The following is a 22,154-nucleotide window of genomic DNA, read 5'->3' on the forward strand; positions in this document are numbered from 1 at the left end:
ATCATGTGCAATGCAGACACCCCTCCCTCCCTCCCTCCCTCTTCTTTACTTTCAACTTTGGCCTACTAGGCGCTCTGCTTTTTCTGTACATTTAGAGCAGCTTTGCTACTTTCATTAACTCAGAACAGGGTTTTGGCACCAGCAGAGCTCAAGCTTTGGCATGTAACTCAAGAATCACATATGCATGAAAAGAAGAGAGGGGTGTGTGTGGAAAGGCTATTTAACAGTGGGATTTATACACAAAGAGTGGTGGCATCAGGGATGCATCCAACCAAGCCCTACTCAGAGCAGACCCACTGCAATTAAGTAGACCCACTGATTTAAATTGGTCTACCCTGAGGAGGACTTAGCTGTGTGAAACCCTCAGTCTTTTTGTTTCCTTCCATTCAGGGTTGAACTGCAGTTTCCATTTAGGTTTTGCCTGTGATAAAACCACCAGGGATAATACTCAAACTTTTCCTCCCTACAGTAAATCTATAGGCTTCACTGCTGCCAAACACTTTCAAGGCAATTGAGAATGGGAGCAATTGACTCCTGCTTCCAGGCTGCTGAACTTGTTCAGTTCTAGGAATGAGAGTTAAAAATTTGCTGAGGTGACATTCACAGCATACATTTAAAGCACTACAATACTGCTTTAAACAGGCATGGCTCCCCCCCAAAGGATTCTGGGAGCTGTAGTTTGTTAAGGGTGCTGAGAGTTGCTAGGAACTCCCAGAATCCTTTGGGGGAAGCCATGATTGTTTAAAGTGCCACAAGAATGCTTTAAATGTATGGTGCAAATGTAGCCTGAGAGCCAGTAGGGTTTTGTCGTCCTCCTCCAACCTGACACCCTTCAGCTGTTTTAGGTTACAATTCCAATCAGCTGGATGGGGTGGGGGAAGTTGCCTAACTACTACTACTATGGTCATTATTAATGAATGAACTTGTCCCTCACTTGTGACACAAAAGCTCTCCAAGTGACTTAGAACCTATTTAAAGCATTGTTGTTGTTGTTGTTTAGTCGTTTAGTCGTGTCCGACTCTTCGTGACCCCATGGACTAGAGCACGCCAGGTACTCCTGTCTTCCACTGCCTCCCACAGTTTGGTCAGACTCATGCTGGTAGCTTCGAGAACACTGTCCAACCATCTCGTCCTCTTTAAAGCATAAGCATGGCTAAAGATGCATCATCATATGAACACATTCACATAACATGCAGAGCTTTTCCAGCTGTGGGAAAGGGTCTCTTTTTCCCAGGGAAAAGCAGCTGGGCAAACAGTGGTATGGATAAAATAAAATGCATGCTATTTAAAATAACATAAAATTCTGTGGTAGTATGCTTTCTTTATATGTTGTTCATTTACATATTTTAATTAAAAGTATTACCATGCTGCCCTATAATAACTTTCAGGTTGGTTTGCAACGAAGTAAACACAACATTTAACAACAACGGCATTATTATACTGCTTACTAAACCAGCTGTGCTGGCAAGGCAGGGTAGTACACTTCGGTGTGAACACAGAGCTCTTTGCTCCCGGCAAGGATTCCTTTATAACTTCAAAAACTAATGACAACAGGTATCATATGTGCACCCAGAGTCCCAGCTCCCTGCCTTTGAGGTGATAGGCATGGCTCAGTGATGAGAAGACATGCTTTCCATGTACAAATTCTCCCAAAGACAGTCTCAGATACCTCCAGTTAAATTTTTTATTTTTGGTTCTCCGTTGTCCCAGGCAGAGATCTGCTCCAGCCCCGCTTCCTGTATGCAGGCATCCCTCCCCCACTTATGAACAGTTGACTCAGTTTTGACTGTGTATATGTGTGGTGCTGGGAGATAATTAAATAATTCATTTCAAATCCAGAAATGTCAAGAGAGCTGGAGAGTCCTTGGGCTCACAAGGAGGCCCTCCCTGGAGCCCAAAGAGGACATCAGAAAGGGTAGAGGAAGCCCTGAAGAGACCTGAGGCGCAGCGGAGCTTTCTTTAGGCTGCTCAGCCTCCCCGCCTAACAGCTGATTTGCGAGGTAGCATAGCAGCTGCTGCTGCCACAGCTTTCCTGCACATCCTCCAGCCTTCTGCCAGTCCCAGAGCTTCAACTCTAGTCATGGATATTTTTTGATACAATATTTTTGGTCTGGTTTGGAGAGAGCACACCATAAAGAGTGTTTAAAGGCTATTTAGAGGGTGTTCCCCATTTTATGCAATTCCACTTACACATGCAGGGCCCTGGAACATAGCTCCTGTGTAAGCTGCCGGTATCCTTTAAGACAGGAATGGGGAAACTGCAGCCATCCCGGTGTTATTGGACTAGGAATTCACACCATCCCTAACTATTGGCCATATGGGCTAGGGCTGATGGGAGCTGAAGTCCAAGAATATTTGGAAAGCCACAGGTTCCCCACCCCCACTGCTCTATGGAGCAGGGCTGAGTCAGTTCTCAGCCTGGGCTCTGGAGAAGCATTGGCTTTCTAGAAGGGGCAGCACCAAAGACAAACGGGTCCTTGACCTAACTCCGTGCAAATAATCTTCTTGGGCCTTTCCTCTTGTAAACTAGGCAGTTGTAACATACCACTTGTTATCACCTGCCTATTCTGCCATTGAGGACTTCTTGGATCATTCTTTGTCTAGCCCCTTCCCTTTGACCTTACCACCTTAGAAAAGAAGAAACTAGGCACAATTCACCCAAAATTTAGTACTGTTATTCAGGGCTTTTTTTCCAGCTGGAACTCAGACCTTGGTACTGGCACCTCTCAGGTGAGTGCCATTGCCATTCTAAGAGAACGAGGGAGGTGTTCATGGTGAGTTCTGGCACCTCTTTTTCTAGAAAAAATAGAAAAGTATATTAAATTGCAAAATTATTTCACAATAATTTACTTTTGGGATTTAAAACTTTATGGTCAGTATGTCCCCAACCAAACTTAGTCAGAGAGAGTGAGAGGGGTAAGGCTTCAAAAATCATAGGAATACATTCTCACATTCCTCCCAAGCACCCTCAGATTTAACCTCTGTAGGTCGAATGTGAAATGTTCAGGTTTGAGTAAAACAAACAAATAGATAATTGTAAGAATTTGAGTAATGTGAGCAGAGGGAAGAATTGCTGTTGGGACATGCCCATCCTGGGGATATCTGTATATTCTTGCACCTGCAGTGCAAGAAGACCCCGATTCAAATGCACCATGAGCTCACTTACCCTGCTATAATTATTTTTTGAGTAGCAAATACTGTTGTTACTGCTTATGGTATGTTATTTGATTATCTGGTTTAATTATGTCTTTAACTGGTATATGGTTGTCTTTTATTGTTGTTCTTCATGAAATTGTGCCCAGATTGAAAAACAGGCAGGATAGTAGCATATTAATTAATGTGGAGGTAATAATATACAGATGTACCTTTAATTTTAATGCTTGTGTACTTGTGTTTAATACTTGCAAACCACCAAGAAACCTATTTGGGTCCTTTCCTAAACCATTCCGATGCTGAGTAATGACCAGTTCCTCCAACCAACTGGCATTGCTGGGAGAACCTGAAAGGACACCTTCCCCCATATATTTCACACTGCCCTTTGATGCCACCAGAGGATGCTTCAGAGCCCTTTCACTAGTGGCAAAATTAGTGGAGATTCAAAGCAAGACTCCTTGGAAGGCAAGAAATACAAAGAAAAATAACTTACTAGAATGCCAAATTTTGGAAATTCTGCATGAACCCCAAATAACAATAAATAATCAGCTGTAGTTTTTTTAAAAAAACAACCCCAAGGCAAAGTGAAATATTTTATTATTTCATAGCTTCAAAAGCAAATCATACAAAAGGACAGTGTTATTTGAGTTAAGATATGATGAGAAGGTTTCCGAAGGCAGGATGAGCACCCAACTGGCTGCGTACATACGTATACACACATATATAAAACGCTTCCCTGTGGTTCTCATCTCTCATCCCCATTCCCTTCACCCAGACAGTGAGTTATGTAGAGTTTCCTCTGAAGTCCAATTCTCAGCCTCCTGTCAGTGCAAAAATCTCAGACTCAGAAATTTGATTCTGATGTCAACTCTCCCCCCTTTGTAATGGCTTGGTCGCTCATCTCATCCTGCATCACCGGTAGGGCAATCTTTGTTAAGGGAGTTTCAGTTTTGAAAAGAGAGTCAGTTTTGAGGTGTGGGGTTATGTAGAAAGATTTCTGGAAAGACTCTGATGTGAAGTAGTAGATGAAAGGGTCAAAGCAGCAGTTCAGAGTGGCGATGCACAGCGTGATTGGATAGAATGTCCTCGCAAATCTCTCCAAGAAACAATTTGCTATGGCCTGAGAACGCACAAGGGCATACAAGAAAAGGATGGAGTTGTAAGGCACAAAACACACCAGGAAGATGGCCAAATGTACTACAATCATCTTCAGCACTTTCTCTTTGTTTGTGCCAATCTGGGAAAGCGTGGCAGGTTTCCGGAGGGTCCTCAGGACCAATGATGAACAAATGAGGTTGAGCAGCAAGGGAATAAGAAAGCCAACCACTTCAATAAATATTGTAATTTTGGACAAGTAGGTCTTCCATATGCTTTTGGAAAAGCCTTCAAAACACGTTGTACTAGTGTTGTAAGTGTTGGTGGTGGAGAACAAGGATGCTGAGATCCCTCCACTGAGGACGAGAATCCACACACCCATGCACACGATCGCTGTATTCTTCCTTGTCCTAATGGTGCGAGATCGGAACGGGTATACAATGGCGAGGAAGCGGTCAACACTGATGCATGTGAGGAACAGCATACTCCCGTAGATGTTGGTCAGGAAGGCTGTCCCTGAGATCCTGCACAAAAGGTCTCCAAAGGGCCAGTGCCTGTTGAAGTTGTAGAAGATCTTGAATGGAAGAGTGAAGACGAAGAGTAAGTCGGAGACTACCAGGTTGGTCATGAAAATGGTGGTCTCAGATCGCATATTGATGCGGCAGCAGAATACGAACAAGGAAGCACAGTTGGTGATCAAGCCAAGGATGAACACCATGCTGTAGACAGCTCCATAGAGGTTGTACTTGAAGGAATCATCCGTCATGCATGTGTGGTTGTTGCTGTGATTCCCCATTACAGCTCTGCACTTTGCAAAGCCAAATTAAGTGGAATCCATGCAATGAAAGTCAGGAAGCCCTGCTCACCTTAAGGAGCATATTCCAGTGATATTGATTGAATGCTTGTTGCCACACAGGTGTGATGGGTGCCATTCTCCTGGGGAAAGCCAGAAAGGAAAAAGCAATCAGTTCTCAAATACTTAGTCTAAGTACCTCCCAATTTATATAAAACATCCCCCAAATAATCGTGGGAAGTTAGTTACAGGTGCTAAGGAGACTCTCCTCCTCCTCGAAGAGTTCCCTGGTAAGAGGGACTGACTGTTAAACCACTCTGGGATCTGATTCTGTAAGGCGAATAGAGGTCTCCTCACAACTCACAGCACCCTTAGCAAACAACACCTCCCAGGATTCTTTGTGAGGAAGAAATGGTTGTTTAAAGCGGCATGATATTGTGCAGATGGGGGCCAGACTCTCTGGACTGAATCCAACTAAGTCATACTCGGAATAGACCCACTGAAATTTATGGACTTACATTAGTCGTGTCTATTGATTTCAATGGGTTTTCTCTGTGTATGAGTTGGATTCAAGCATACATGCTGGCTGGGGCCAACAGGTGTTGTGGTCCAGCGATATCTGAAGAACAACAGTGTCGGGAATGATGCTGTATTCCAGGAGAAGGGAACCTTGGGCAAGGAACCTAATCAACATTTCTGGTCTCTCTCTCTCTGGCCCTCAGAAGTCTTCCAACCACATCACCTCAACAAACCACTCCTAATCACCCAGTCCTTCAATGTTGTTTTTCACATGCTCTTGGCTGGAATGTATCCTTGAACTCTGATAATGCCTCTTGCTTGCCTGCATAGAGAATGGAGAGGGGAATGTGAGTTAGCCTATTGTAGAAAGATGAAATTTGCATTTGTAGCTCCAATCACTTTTCCCTCTGGCCTTGCCCACTGCTGACTCCTGGGAAGTTGCCCTGAAGGGAATATGGCCCTTAGCATGTGTGCATTTTTTAAAAATCCAGGTATTTCCTGTTTCACCTGTGTGCTCTTTGCCTTCTATAGCAGTTGTCATTTCAAAGAACATTTCTAGGTTCTATTATATTTGGTGTCCGACATACTACTTGGTTCTATTTGGGGAAGGACCACAGCGAGCCGGAAAGAGCATGTTTTGCAGGTTAAACCTCAAAGTCATCTCCATGTTGTGCTGTCTGACACTGTCTGACAGTGCTGGGAATATTACGCTGAAAGGATTAATGGTCTGAGTCAGCTTAAAGAAAGCAGGGGACTCATGGAAACTTCAGTTTTGGCAAACAAAAGTATCCAAGGATGCAGAGCTTGATCTTTGTCCCTGGGGTGGGCAGGTAAGTCACATGCAGATAAAGCACGCAATAGGCATCACTGGCAGAAGTGGTTCGGGGCCCCTGCAGAATGGCTACAGGAGACAAACATCTGCAGTGGGAGAAACAGCAGACATTCCAGCGGCGTGTGTCCTGTTGTAATACATGATCTAACATCTGACCCAGGATGCTTTTGACAAAAGGAACCATTAGTCAGGAGCCTGGAACCACATCAAATGACAAATTCCTCCTCTTTTTGTATGGCTTCAGAAATAGCAAATCTTAGGCAATTTCAAGAGTTCTCTGGAAAAATTCACACTGTTTTGCTTCAGTTCTGTGGTAAGGTAAAAGTAAAGGGACCCCTGACCATTAGGTCCAGTCGTGACCGACGCTGGGGTTGCGGTGTTCATCTTGCTTTATTGGCCAAGGTAGCCAGCGTACAGCTTCCGGGTCATGTGGCCAGTATGACTAAGCTGCTTCTGGCGAAGCAGACCAGTGCAGGGCAACGGCATTTACCTTCCCACCGAAGCGGTACCTATAAATATAAAGTAGATGAATCTATAAAGTAGATAAATATCTACTTGCACTTTGTCGTGCTTTTGAACTAGGTTGGCAGGAGCAGGGACCGAGCAACGGGAGCTCACCCCATCAAACCGCCGACCTTCTGATCGGCAAGTCCTAGGCTCTGTGGTTTAACCCACAGTGCCACCCGTGTCCCTCAGTTCTGAGGTAGGAGGCATATAAAAGGAAAGGTACACACTTGCACTGTCCTCTGACACCTTGCTGCTGTTCCCTGTCTCAGAGCATCCACTGCATCTCACTCTGCCCAATAGCTTATTTTGCTTCTGTAATTCAGATCCAACAAGTTTTCAAGGTACAATCTGTATTAAACTTATATGTGGAGCCAGGAAATGAACAAATACAGTGAAACCTTGGTTTTTGAACGCAATCCATTCTGGAAGACCATTCGACTTCCAAAACATTTGAAAACTGAAGCAGGCATTTCCAGAAGCATTTATGTCTGGAAAGCTCAATATGGAAGCCACGTGGCATGTTCAGCTTCCGAAAAGCATTCAAAAACCGAAGCAGTTACTTCCAGGTTTTCGGCATTTAAAAGCCGGAACATTCGACTTTTGAGACGTCCGAAAACCAAGGTACCACTGTACTTATCTTGCACTTATGTCCTTCCCCCTCTTTAAAATTCAAGAACAAGCTAAATCTGATAGAATAACAGCATGCAGTTTGGTCCTCTATGTGTTTACTCAGAAGAAAGTCCCACTAAATCCAATGGAATTTATTTCCTAATCAGTTTGCTTAAGATTGCTACAATCTTAAACATGCTGATTTGGAAGGAAACCTTAACTAAGTCCTACCCAGACTTTAATTAGCCATGCCCCTTAATTTCAATGGATTTACTCTAAATAGGGCTAGAGTTGGATACAATCCAATGGACTCAGAGGGACATAAGACCATTAGGTCCAGTCGTGGCCGACTCTGGGGTTGTGGTGTTCATCTCACTTTATTGGCCGAGGGAGCTAGCGTACAGCTTTCGGGTCATGTGGCCAGCATGACTAAACCGCTACTGGCAAACCAGAGCAGCACACGGAAACGCCGTTTACCTTCCCGCTGGAGCGGTACCTATTTATCTACTTGCACTTCGTGCTTTCGAACTGCTAGGTTGGCAGGAGCAGGGACCGAGCAACAGGAGCTCACCCCGTTGTGGGGATTCAAACCGCTGACCTACTGTTCGGCAAGTCCTAGGCTCTGTGGTTTAACCCACAGCGCCACCCGCGTCCCGTCCCTGTATTTACACAGAGGGACATACCTCTGTGTAAAAATACGCAGCATCACACTGCATGAGTACGGGTTGTAAACTATGAAGCTGCTCCTCACTTCGGCCTCATTGTCATTAAGGGTTGGGGAACTGGTGACCCTTTGTAAAGTTCCAGCGGCCCCAATGGTCAGAAATGTTGGTGAGACACAGGTTTCCCATCGCTGCATCAAGAACACCAGCCAACCGTACAGAGTGCACATTACTGTAATGGTATGTATGACATGCACACTGTACATCTGCATCAGGCATAGGCAAACTCGGCCCTCCAGATGTTTTGGGACTACAACTCCCATCATCCCAAGCTAACAGGACTAGTGGTCAGGGATGCTGGGAGTTGTAGTCCCAAAACATCTGGAGGGCCGAGTTTGCCTATGCCTGATCTGCATCCTCCAACCTTTGGCTATCAGATGTTTTGGACTACAACTCCCATCAGCCCTTGTCAGAATGGCCAGTTGTCAGGTGTTATAGGCGTTGAGCTCCATAGACCTGTAAAATATTCATTGTTCATGTCAGTGGAGGGGTGATAGCTCTATACAGGAATAATGATATTAACAGCAATATGGTATAGTATTACAGTATTGGAGAAGACCTAGAAAGACCTGGGTTCAAGCTCAAGCCAGCCATGAAGCTTACTGGGTGACCTCAGGGAATCATCTTAGCCGATAAGCTGAGTGATCAGATAATTCAGAGCATCACATAATTGGAAGGAACCACAGGGATCATCTAGTCCCTCCCTACAATGCAGGAATCTTTCACCCAACGTGGGGCTTGGACCCACAACCCTGAGATTAAGAGTCTTGTGCTCTACCAACTAAGCTATCTTTCAATGTATCTCTCAATATAATCCAAGTTCCCTACTATCATAAGACCCCCCCATTGTTGACCGTGGTCCCATCTGCTGTTTACATTTAAAGCACTATTATATCCCTTTAAGGGACACAGGTGGCGCTGTGGGTTAAACCAGAGCCTAGGACTTGCCGATCAGAAGGTCGGCGGTTCGAATCCCCACGACGGGGTGAGCTCCCGTTGCTCGGTCCCTGCTCCTGCCAACCTAGAAGTTCGAAAGCACATCAAAGTGCAAGTAGATAAATAGGTACCGCTCCGGCGGGAAGGTAAATGGCGTTTCCGTGCACTGCTCTGGTTTGCCAGAAGCGGCTTAGTCATGCTGGCCAAATGACCCGGAAGCTGTACGCTGGCTCCCTCGGCCAGTAAAGCGAGATGAGCGTCGCAACCCCAGAGTCGGTCACGACTGGACCTAATGATCAGGGGTCCCTTTACCTTTATATCCCTTTAAACACCCGTGGCTCCTCCGCACCCCACCAAATCCTGGGACCTATATTTCTTAAGGGTGCTGAGAGGTGTTAGGAGATCTGTCTTCACCTCAAAGAGTTGCAATTCACAAATTTCCCTGGGAAGAGGGATTGACTGTTAAACTCAGTGCTTTTTTCAGGGGGGACACACGGGGACGCATACCCCTAAACATTTTGTGAATCTAAGTTTGGCCTCATTGAGGGGCATTATTTCAATATGAGTAGGAAAATGAGAGTACCCATAAGCATTTTTTTAGGGGGGTGGTAAAACTACTCTGAAACTGTACCTCTGTGGTGGGAATAGGGGTCTCCTCTAACCACTTTCTTCACCCTTAAAAGGCTGCAGTTCTTTGAACCTACCATTTAATGTAACTGTGTTATAATACATGCTGCATATGGAGCCTTTATTTCTCCAAAAATCCATAAAGCAACACTGCAACAGTGAGGAATATAGCTTATTAGGATTTTTTAAAAAAATCACATTTTTTCAGATTAATCAAACTTGTGTTCTGATGATCTCAAGATGCTCACACATTTCCTTGTGACCTTTCAGTCAATCCTTTTAAAAGTACTGTTGCTTTTGTGTGTGTGTATATTCACCCAATGGATCAATGCAGGAACTTGCAATTTTTAATAAAAGAAAAAGAAACCTTTTTATGCATAAGCCTATTTCTTTCTTTTTAACAGCTTCATTTAAAAGGGGGGGGATTCCCAATCTTTCTGGTTATGCGTCTAAATTTGGGCTCAGCTTTATGAGTACTTGCATTTATGCAGACTAAAAACATAAATTTGCATATGTCCAGTTGAATAAATATGTGCATTAGTTATATAAAACAAACCCCAGCTGCCCTACCGCTCTTACCTTTTTGGTTTCTGCAGGCTGTGCATTCAAAAGGAAATAAATATTACACTGAAAAGCTGACTCTCAAAGGACTTGCTGACAAATCATCCTTAGATTTGCCACACACAACTCTCATCTGGACTCTCTTACCCGCAAGTGCACTGATGAAAAAGGCCCATTATTCCATTTGTACTACTTTTGTTAAGGACTTACCTGCACTTGTTTTTATTTCCTTGTTGTTCCAATGAGTGATTGGAAAACTTTTGCCAAGGAAAATTTGCAAATTTGGTAAGCTGGAAATGCACAGTTTGTGACCTACCAAATCAAACATAACTCTCCTAGCCCACATCTCCCACCCCCAGTTTCAGATAGGACAGGAGATTTCCAAATGTCCAATCACTCCTTCAAATACCAAACTCAAGTAGTTGAGTGACACCAGAAGGGGAGTCAGAGGTCACATCTGCACTATACATTTAAAGCAGTATTATACCATTTCTAACTGGCTGGCTTCTGCGAGAACATAATGCAGGAGTACTAGATGATTCTTTGGTCTGATCCAGCAGGCCTTTTCTTATGTTTTAAAGGGATTTCTTTAAACTAAGGACTCTTTTCTTTGCTACAGTAATTATGCCATTTGCATTGTTGCGCACATAGAAAATGTGTACATTTTAAAAATACGATTTAACAGAGTTGGTAAACAAAATGCAATCCATTATTGACATTGATACCCCATTAATCCTTCAGATGGCTGATGATTTCCCAAACCTTCCCCCCCCTACACACACACACACACACACACACACACACTATATAAAACACACACACACACATCATCAATGTACATGGTGCTTTACAGAATACAAGAACAGCAGACCTCTGCCCCAAGGAACTTACAGGGAGGCAAGTGGAGGCAGCAGTAATCAGGGAACAAGTATCTCTCTTCTTCCCACAATTCTGATGCAGCTTGCTTCTATCGCCCCACCCCCACCCACTCATTTCCAGATAGCTAGGGGAGAAAATAACTATGCAGCACCAGAATACAAGATAAAATTCATGTCTGGTCTGCCCATTACAAGCTGCATCATAGTTCTCAAAACCATTCATTAAGGCCAACAATTCCAAAGCAAATGCCACTCACAGCTATCCTATGAATTATGTGTGTTGAAGATTAAGGTAATCTGGAATTGGTAACCATCCAGATAGTCAATTCTATGTCCTTAAATCCTTCTGAATTAAAGACAGTTACAACAGCCAAATAACCTTATCCATCTTCCACCATTTCCCCTTGCTTGACTACTCACTAGCAAAAGTGAATGTTCATAGAAATTCAATACAATATGCCCATTGCAATGGTAATACACCCCCCCTTTTTTCTGAAAGGAAAAGGAGAGAGAAAGCATTTGATTCCTCCACCTGAAAGGCAAGCAACTGAGTTTACCAAGTGACTTACAAGCTAGGAACACAGGAAAGCTACCTTATACCAAGTCCATCTAGCTCAGTATTATATAGACAGAGTGACAGCTGTTCTCTAAGGCTTCAGTCAAGGGACATACCAGGAACTACCTGGAGATGCCTGGGATTGAATTTGGGACCCTCTGCATGCAAACCAGATGATCTACCACTGCACTATGGTCCTTCCCCTGGGAAAGAGGTCTGCTTTAGAAGCAGAAGAGGAAACCAAGATATTCTCTGAAATCAATCTGGGTTTCTTGCTTGTTTTTGGCTATTTCTGCAAGCTCTGAAATCAATCCAGAGCAATCCAGTTAGCTTCCTGCTTTATTCCCTGCAGTTCACTAACTAAGGAGAAAAGCAATGAAGAATACCCAGACATGAGGATATCCTGAGCAGATTTTGAACTCTGAACTTCCCCATCCTTCTAGTTCCATCATCCATTGTATTTATATACAATGAGAAATTATTTATATTAAACACAACATACTTTGAGCAGAAATAACCCTTCTGATGCTCAGTAGTTTGACAGCATTATAGATAACCAGCTGGTGTCGCTCAGGAATTCTAAGCCAAAAAACCAGTGCAGTTTTGAAAGGTTCAGTCTGCCATCTTAATTCACATTCATCACCCAACAGCACCCCAAAACAGATGGAAACCTGTGTGTGCATGTTATTGTGTTTTGGGACGGGAGCTTGGCAATGAGGCTATCAATGACCACTAGTCACAATGGTTAAATATAGCCTTTAAGATCCATGCTTCCGAATACCAGGTACTGTGGGTCAACAGTGGGAAGAGCGCTATTGCTCTCATCATGACCTCCTTGTGGGTGTCTGATCAACATCTGGTTGGCTTCTGTGACCATGTGACTTCTGGGCCTGATGAACCTTTGGTTTGATCTATCAAGGCTTTGTGCATCTGATGAGGTGCTTTGAGACTACACAGCAGTTCAAGATGGGACACATCTTTGTTCCTTGTATCAGGCACTCTGGACAGATTTGGGATTCTGGGTTGTATTCTATGTTAGACATAGGGTGGACAAATTGAAATTAGTAGACACGACTAGCTTAGGCCAGTTAATTTCAATGGGTCTGTTCTGAGCAGAACTTAGTTGGACATAACCTGCTGTTAATATACTTGGCACCTCGTTGCTTAACAGTGAACTGATGGAGGTAGTCTTGCACTTAGGTTGAACCCACACCATACATTTAAAGCACATGGTTTTCCCCAAAGAATCCTGGGAACTGTAGTTTGTTAAGGGTGCTGAGAACTGTAGCTCTGTAAATTATAGTTTCAGGCTTCATACATAATTAGTATATACTACATTTACTCACAATAAAGCCATTCATTCATTCATTTCTGGGATTTGTAATACAATAAATTACTGTAATCCACTGATAATACAAACATTGAAAGATACAAATCCCAGAAATGAATGAAGAAATGGGCAGAACTCTGGCTGGATCCTCAGTCCCCATTCAGTGATCACAATCAGAAAATGTGCACTGTGGTATCTTTTTATTGCGAGCAAACACAGATTTGCAGTAACTTTGGAACTAAAAGCACTCTCAAAAGAAAAAAGAAAGGCAGTTTTGTTTTGCTACATCAAGGTGAGACGATTCGTGGGCCTCCTATAAAAACTGTTGCTTAAAAGTCTCAGACATGAAAGCAGAAAAATTACACCCACCACGACCCCTGCCGAAATAAGTTAGTCGTCTTATCGGTTTCAGGAGCCTTAGATCAGAATCCTTGGCATGTCTACTCAGAAGTAAGTACCGCCGAGATCAGAGGGGCTTATCGCCAGAAAGGTGTGGCTAGAAATGATCGTCTGATGCCGCACTTACCGTACCTTGTTGCACACCCCATTGAACTCAACAGAACTTACTACTGAGTAGATAGGGCTAGGATCACGCTGTGTGACACACACCGGATCAGGCCTCACTAGGAAATGTTTGAAAGCACAGGAAAAGGACAGTGGTGATTTTATTCGTTTGTTATTTATAAGCGCTTCTTCACCTCTCTAGGCGACGTACTAGAAATCTGGTCACGATTTTTTTTAAAGGCGAATTTAACAATGAATTCAAAGAAACATACGGAAAAGTCAACTTACACAGCAGAGACCACCTTCCCAAGGTGGGATGATCAGCGCCACTGACTACTTCCAGATCCAGTCAGCCTGTAGGTCCGAGTTAGAAGCTTCCTGCCGCCCGGCGTTGCAATACACAGATCTGTTCCATGTTGTTTCGGTAACGCTTTGGAGCTGGACCCCCAAAACAAACAAAAACAAAACTATTTGTGCCTTCCAAAAACGCACAGATTATCCTCAAAAACAGAGAAGCAGGCAGAGGCGCTCGCTGAGCAAACCCTCCAAGCCTTTGTTTAAAGGGCTGGCGGCGGGCGGCGAAACCTCCTCTTTGGAGATGGGCTCTTTGCGCCCCGCTTCCAATCCCTGAGCCGGAGTTGTGAGCGTCGTGCGCGCGGAGAAGCAGGGGGAGGGCGGGGGGAACAATCTCCCAATAGAAGGCATTTCTGATTGGATGGCGAGCAGTTCTAAGCAGCCCAGGACTCCGCCCCGTCCTTTGGGTTCCCATGAGGTGGCCAATGGCTGCAAGCGGGTGGGAGCTCTCTCTTTCGGAAAGCCTTTTTGGTCAGAGAAAGGAGGGGGTTCTGCTTTCCCAGGCAAGGACGAGCTGAGTTTCAAAAGGTCCGATTTTGACAATGGAGGAGGGGTCGCTTCCTGTGCGAAAGGGTGGTGGGCGATGCAGTCGGAGAGAGGGGCTGCTGGCAGGGGAGTCCTTGGTAGAGACTTGAATAACAAAAGAGTCGCATCGGGTTTGATTATTCGAATGTGGAAGGAACGGGTTGTAGGAAACTTACAGAAGAGCAGAATGAAAGAGCGTTTAGAAGAGGATTTGGGCAAATTAATGGAGGTTATCTATCAGTGGCAACTAATCATGGTCGCTCAATTCCCAGTGGGGAATTGCGAGTGGGGAAGAGTCCTGTGGCGCTCAGGTCCTGCTTTCGGATTTCTCTTGACCCCTGCAAGAAAACATGATAGCTGGACTAGATGGGCCTTTGGTCTGATTCAGGAAAGCTCTTCTAATATTCTGAAGTCACTGCATCTTGTCACAGCAAGTTACATAGCTTAACTATGTGCTGTGGGGGGGGGGTGCGGAATACTTCCTTTTGCATGTCCTGAATCTTCCCACTGTAGGAGATTCATTGGATAATACCAGGTTCTAGTATTATGAAAGGTAAAGAAAAGCTTCATTCTGTCTGGTTACTGTGCACTTATACACCTCTTGTCATTTTCAACCCTTTGCAAATGGGTCAACCCACAGACTACAGAGAATGAATGAAAAAACGAGGGCTGTGTGCTATAATCAGCTGAATCTGTGGTTTAATCAACTGAAACTTCCATTATCCAGAAGGGGTGAATTTTAGCCAATGGGGCCAAATTGTAATAGGAAAAGGAACGCTTTTCTTCTCCCTACAGCTGTCACCCCTCACCCCAGAATGTAAACAACCCACTGAAGATTACTCAGTTCCTTCCACTGTGGGGGCAGGAGGGGGGGGAGCAGGAGCACCACACAAGCAAACAAACAGCCCTTTCTGTTTCTCTTCTACAGGCTCTGTGTGCCCTTGCCATGCAGCGCCTAGCTGCAGCCCAGTAGCTCCTATCCAGTGGACTCAAGCAATTTCCTGAATCGAACACCAGCATTAGCTCACTTGTAAAAAGAAAGAAAGAAAGAAAGAAAGAAAGAAAGAAAGAAAGAAAGAAAGGAAAAACACAACCCCACATAGATTGGCTCGTCCCCTGTGTCTCAATCCCGTAAATGAACATCGTTTTCTATAAACTCTATTAATCATTCATTGATAGCCTGCAAAGAAGTTCTCCTGAGCATTCCAATTTATAGTGGAGGTTTGGTGAGATTTTGAATACATGGCTGAAGAACACAGCCTATTCACATGGCATCATGAGCATGGGGAGGCGTACGTTTTCTGGCAAGTTATGAATGGCGACTTTGCTGTGACTGCCACAGCTAGGGACAATAATTTGAGCTGCATGGCATTTAACCTCGCCAGACCCATTTCCCTTTTAGATGGCTGAGTGAACTAGCTGCGTTCACACCCAGGAGGCTGAATCCACCTATGCAAAGTATTGGATATACCACTCCAGACTGCTTGAAGGGAGTTGCATATCTCAAGTGGCTTCTGAAAATACCTAAAATGTGGCATGTTGGTGAGATCATTTCCAGCTGCTTCTTTTGCCTGTGAGTAGTGGCTGGTGCCTATTGGGTCTGCTAGGTCAGAAAGCAAGGAGACTGACAGTAGATGGAGCCAGAGAGCCAGAGCCAATAGCCAGGGGAAATAATTCTAGCTTTGTCCCCATTCTCCCCCCTGCTGAGCTCTTCTAGGGAATAAGGAAAGAATATGAAGGAGAAAACAGACAATTCCTTTGGATTGTTGCAAGTATGAGAGCCAGACAGGTGGGCTCTAGCTGAGGGCACAGTGAGGTTGGTGGGGCAGCAGCCCATTCACTCTAATGGACAAACCTCCATGGCTTTCTTACTACAGTGGTACCTCGGATTACATATGCTTCAGATTACAGACTCCGCTAACCCAAAAATAGTGCTTCAGGTTAAGAACTTTGCTTCAGGATAAGAACAGAAATCTTGCTCCGGCGGTGCGGCAGCAGCAGGAGGCTCCATTAGCTAAAGTGGTGCTTCAGGTTAAGAACAGTTTCAGGTTAAGAACAGACCTCCAGAACGAATTAAGTACTTAACCCGAGATACCACTGTACTTTTCTACATTCAGGCTTCTGACATCTCATCAGCATTTTCAAGCGGTAGAGTCCTAAAAAGTCTGCACCATATTATTTTCTGTGCCTGTGTAGCCATGTAGGTTTTACTGACTGGCATATTTGACATTAAGAAGGAATCTGCTCACAGCCATAAATACGATCTTAAAGGTTTCCAAATAAAACATTGCAAAGGAGATCAACTACAGAATGCACATCTAACACAGCAAAATTAACGAACACAGATTACCTTTAAAATTAAAAGTGGTCATACATAAATTCAGAACACTTTATAATGAGGAATTTATATTCCACCCCACAGAGATCTGCCAAACTATCTAATTGCATTTAAACATAACGTTAATAGTGTTAGGTTTTTTTCTGGGGCGGGAAAGTTTCCCAGTTAAGTTTTAATTGTGTATATCACCAATGTATTATTTTTTTGGTATTGTGCTTTTTTGTGTGTTTTTTACTGTGATGGTGATGATGATAATGATTTTCATTGTGGTAACACTTAAACATAATTATTTGTTTCAGGAAAGTGTTTTATAGCAGATTGGATCCAAAGTAAGTTAGGCTTCTATCTTAACTGCACTTACCTGGGAGTAAACCACACTACATGATTAGCATAGTACTGCTATTTGCTCATTGAAATCAGTGTAAAAAAGTAAGGTAAAGGTAAAAAAGTAGTTGCAACTAATTGAAGATCCATTGATTTCAATGGGAACTAACAGGACATCCATAGTTTCATCGGAGAAATGTTGGAGGGTATGGGATAGGATGTCTGTATTTTCATCGGAGAAATGTTGGAAGGTATGTGGATCTGCCCTAGTGAAATTAATGAATGAATAAATTGCAAAGCAACACTTTCCTGCCTTATTTATTTTACCCCACCTTTCTTGCAGGTTACTCAAGGAGGCATGCATGTTTCCCCTCCTCATTTCAGCCTACAAGGTTGTTGTGAGGATAAACACACACACACACACATACACACACACACACACACGGGGTGGATTTGAATCTAGGTTTCCCCAGTTTTAGTCTGACATTCAGCCAGTTTTCCCAACCTGGTACCTTCCAGATGTTTTGGATTACAGCTCCCATGCTGGCTGGAGTGATGGGAGTTGGAGTTCAAAACATATGGAGAACATCATGTAAGACAAGGATACTTTAACCATCTTGCCACACTGAAACGTAACTTTGTTAGGCTAGTCACTTTTTTATATATATAAAAAAACTACACCTGACTCTGCCCTGTCTTTAACATACAGAATAGCCCCTGTTGATATGTTTGCTGGCATGGAGATAAAACACTGAGAAAGCTTTTCTTGCTAAGTTACTGTGCCCAGTACGAAGTGTTGTGTTCCAAGGCCCCGTGACCCGCAGTCCCCTAATTGATAAATAAAACACACGAACAAGCAAATTTTTGGTTTCTGGGTTCAAACAGGCGCAGGGAGGCAACGGCAGGGAGTGGGACAGTCTCCAGCCCTTGGCTGGGTCATGCAGGGCCCGGGGTCCGGCCGCAATGCAACCCACCAAATAAGGTAATGGACTTATCAGACTGACTTGAATACCACAGATGAGAGTCTGGGCGGCGCGAGAAACTGATAATACTTTAACGAGAAAATGAGTAAACACAGTATATAATATGAGAAGAAATAAACAGGGTTTTTGCCTTTTTTGAAGGCCTTGTTTATAGCAGGAAGATATTCAACAACAAAACGTACAGGAGACAACTCCCTCAGAACTACACAGCCAATCAGGACACCACTGCAAGGATAATGCCGTTGTGACTGGTTGCTATGCACATCACCACCCTCTTGGCTGGCTGACTGTCAGCAGAATTATTTCTGTTCTCATCCTGAAGTAAAGTTCTTAACCCAAGGTACTATTTCTGGGTTAGCGGATGTCAGCATCGCCCTTGAGCCAGTGCCACCAACTGGACTCATACACTTCAGCCCCGACTGGGCTAGGCGAGCTGGGTAGCACTTCCAGAGACCACCTTCTGCACAGGAACAGGTCAAAGTGCTGTGGACTCACAGCTTAGAGTTGTGAGCACCGGATTCACTCCAACAAGAAGACAGTCATCGCACAGCAGAGTATAGCAGAGCATAAACAACTCGGAGAGCAGCTCTGTAGAATATCTTCTTTTATTCTATCTACAACTATAATACACAACTATGTACAGAGCTAAACGAGGTCTAAGCAAAAATGCTGAACTGCACTGAGTGTCTGCAGCTGCTCTTAGCAGCAACCTTATCTATACACACGATCTCTCTCTAACACTCAGTCTCTCGCTCTCTTTGATGTGAGGCTGGAGCGGAATAAGTAGAGAGCAGAAACCGCCCCCTCCTCTCTGGAGAATCAGCAGAGAACATCAGCAGATTCTTGGATATGGGAGGGGTGAAATCTCAAGCGGAGTGTAACCTGAAGCGTCTGTAACCTGAAGCATCTGTAACCTGAGGTACCACTGTACTTTGCTTCATAATTTGTGATTTCAAATCTCTGCTGGGATTCTCTCACCGAAGAGTACTTCCCCTAAATTTGGATCTTGGCATTCAGTAATTCTCCTATCCCTTGCCACCAGTAAAGGCACCATCTGGTCATTTATCTCAGGCAGCAAAATATCTTGGGTTGCGCCTGAAGTTTAGATTGTAAGAACCTGGCTTAGGTCAGAACAACCTTGTAGTCTTGTACATTCAAAAGCCTGGCAAAGGAGAGTGAAGATTTTTGCTTCAAAGCTAGCATTCAATCTATGTTCTAAGCTGTACTCTGTGATGCTGCAGATCAAGTAAACCAAAGATAAGAGCAAGCACGTAGTTGCCTGGAAGAAACAGCCTGCGAAATAGCAATACAGAAAAATTGCTTAGACTAGGATCCCACACACTTGGTTCAAGCCAGCAATCTAAGCAGCACTAAACAGAAGAAGTGCTTTGCCTTTTCCATGTTGATTATTAGGAATGAATAGAACTATTTATTTCCAATCAGTGCCACTTTTGCATGCTTTCACTCATAAGCCATTTCCACGCTGATCAGTGATTATTATTATTTTTTAAAATCTGCACAAAAATTTGCATGGAAATATGTATTTAACAAGGTATTTTCTCTTAAAATCTAAATTTTTAAAATATGTTTTAATTCAATTTTGAAAGTATTTTAATACTCTTTTTAAAGCCAAGAACTGCATTGCCACATCCGGAAAAGTAAAAAAACCCAGTGGTTTTTCAAGCAACTTCCTGAATCTCACATTAGTCTAGGAGGCATGTTATCAGGTCAGTTCATATTGGAATTGACAAAGATGGTATCCTGCCCTGGAACCAGTGAGATGAAAGGACGGGTCATAACAAATACTGAACTAACCCCTATTTATTAGTTGGTTTGGTACTTTTATATGTTACCCTTCATCATCCATCATGGAACTCAAGGTGATGTACACCCAGGAACTGACCAAACCTGGACCTGCTTAGCTTCAACAAGTTGACTGCATCAGGTGACCTCAAATCAGATACTGGTACTTGCCACTCTCCTCTGCCAATGCTACAGTCTAGGTTAGGGTAGCTAACACACTGCCCTACAAGGGTTGCCAGCTTGAATATTGGGGAGACTCAGGTAAGCGCGGCCCTGCATAATTGATCACAAGATGCTGTGCAGGCACACCATTTGAATAGCAATGCCCATTAAATGGGGAGGACCCGGCCGCAGGAGCCTGCCCCTACAGATATTGCTCAGCTGTTAACTACCATAAGCTCCAGTCCAACAAAATCTGCAAGGCACCACGTTGCTTACCTCTGTCCTAAGTGCTAAAAGTAGGCAATGAAGAGGGGCACCTATTCACACCTGGCACCCTGGCAGCAGAATCACTGCAGCTTACAGACCCTCCAAGTGTCCCTATTTTCCAGGGATGTCCCTGATTTAGAAGAAGAAGAGTTTGGATTTGATATCTCGCTTTATCACTACCTGAAGGAGTCTCAAAGCAGCTAACATTTTCCTTTCCCTTCCTCCCCCACAACATACACTCCTTGAGGTGAGTAAGGCTGGGAGACTTCAGAGAAGTGTGACTGGCCCAAGGTCACCCAGCAGCTGCATGTGGAGGAGCGGAGACGCAAACCCGGTTCCCCAGATTACAAGTCTACCGCTCTTAACCACTACGCCATCCCAGTTTCAGATTTGATCTGGGAAAGTCTCTAAGCAACTTACATGAAAATCAAGAGCCAAGAAGGCATAATATAAGCCTATAGAGCTATTTGCAGCTCAGGACCCCAACAACTCAAGGACGACCTCTCCTCACATGAACCAACCCAGAGCATCATTGGTGATGTTCTTAGTGTGTTCACTCAAGGGGAGGAGCAGAGAGTAGCAACATAGGAACAGGTCTTTAATGGAATGCTCTCCCCAGGCCAATGTTCAGAGTCCAGGATCACATACTTTCCAACATTTCTCCTATGAAATTAGTGTTGTCCTAAGGAAAAGTGGGACATTCTGGGATCAAATAAGAAACTGGGACAGCTTCTGCAATTCTGGGACTGTCCCTGGAAAATATGGAACACTTGGAGGATCTGGGATCCTCCAAGCTGCAAAGTTGTTCTAGCAAATTCCCTTGCATGCCACCAAGCTTCACTCATGAGAATCCCAAGCCTTGTGGGAACATCTCACCTGAAAATATTCTACATTGAGAGGAAGGGGTGTCTCTTCCCTTTGTTGAAGGCATTGTTTTGGGAGAGAGCTATTTAACCCTAACCCTGTCTCTCCCTACAAATTCTGTTCAGTCACCCCAGGCAGCAGATCACCTCACTTCTCAGACTCCAACAATGCCCTCTTCCCCCATAGCAGGGATGGGAAGTGGGGACAACAACTGCACTGAAGCCTGCCAGGTTTGGGAGAGGACCTCCGTCTGCCTTACTCTGCTTCAGTGTTCTGGCCTCCTCTTCTCACTCCTCCTTCTCTTCTGTCAGAGTCTTTCATCCTGGATCTGGGCCAAAAAAGCTGTGCATGGCTCATGAAGCTTGTCATAAGCCGTCAAGTGTCTGTGATCAGAAATAAGTTAATGATGCTGCCAGGTGGACTTCACTGAAGAAAGCATTCCACAGATTGTGGGGGGTACCACCAAAAAGGTTCTCTCCTTTGCTGCAACCCTCTGAACCTCCTGAGCTCCAGACCTTAGATGCTGTGTTTCTATGACAAATGGATGTGGACCCATGGCCCTAGGACATTCGGTGAAAAGAATGAGTGTGAGGGCGACAGCAGAGAAAGGTCAAACAGCAAACCCCCAATGTGCTGCTTGTTGTGAAGATGGCAAAACTTACAGAGCTAATACACTTAGAGGAGACGGTCAGGGCCGGCCCACCCTTGAGGCAAGATGAGGCAACTACTTCAGGCAACAAGATCCACAGGGGCAGCAGATCCTCATGTAGGTCTTCACTTTCCCCTTCAGGTAAGGAGGTCCCACTTTGTAGTTCACCTCCGGTGCCAAAATGTCTTGGGTCGGCCCTAGAGACAGAAGACCGAAAAAAGAATGGTAATATGAGGAAAAGATTTGATTTGAAATTGACATAT

General features: G+C 44.2%; 1 protein-coding gene across 1 annotated transcript; it reads right to left on the bottom strand.

Moving 5' to 3' along the window:
* Positions 1–3,733: 3,733 nt before the first annotated feature.
* LPAR4 (lysophosphatidic acid receptor 4) lies at positions 3,734–14,276 on the bottom strand. The gene is made up of 2 exons (XM_081848128.1): positions 13,911–14,276; positions 3,734–5,184 (listed from the first exon to the last, which is right to left on the bottom strand). The coding sequence occupies exon 2, from the start codon at positions 5,042–5,044 to the stop codon at positions 3,998–4,000; it is 1,047 nt and encodes a 348-aa protein (XP_081704254.1). The 5' UTR covers positions 5,045–5,184; positions 13,911–14,276; the 3' UTR covers positions 3,734–3,997.
* Positions 14,277–22,154: the final 7,878 nt, after the last annotated feature.

The sequence above is a fragment of the Podarcis erhardii genome, assembly GCF_964252035.2.
Source record: "Podarcis erhardii genome assembly, chromosome: Z".
NCBI classification, from domain to species: Eukaryota; Metazoa; Chordata; class Lepidosauria; order Squamata; family Lacertidae; genus Podarcis; species Podarcis erhardii.

Coding starts and splice junctions, on each gene's coding strand:
- LPAR4 (XM_081848128.1), bottom strand. CDS start 5,044: ATGGGGAATCACAGCAACAACCACACATGCATGACGGATGATTCCTTC.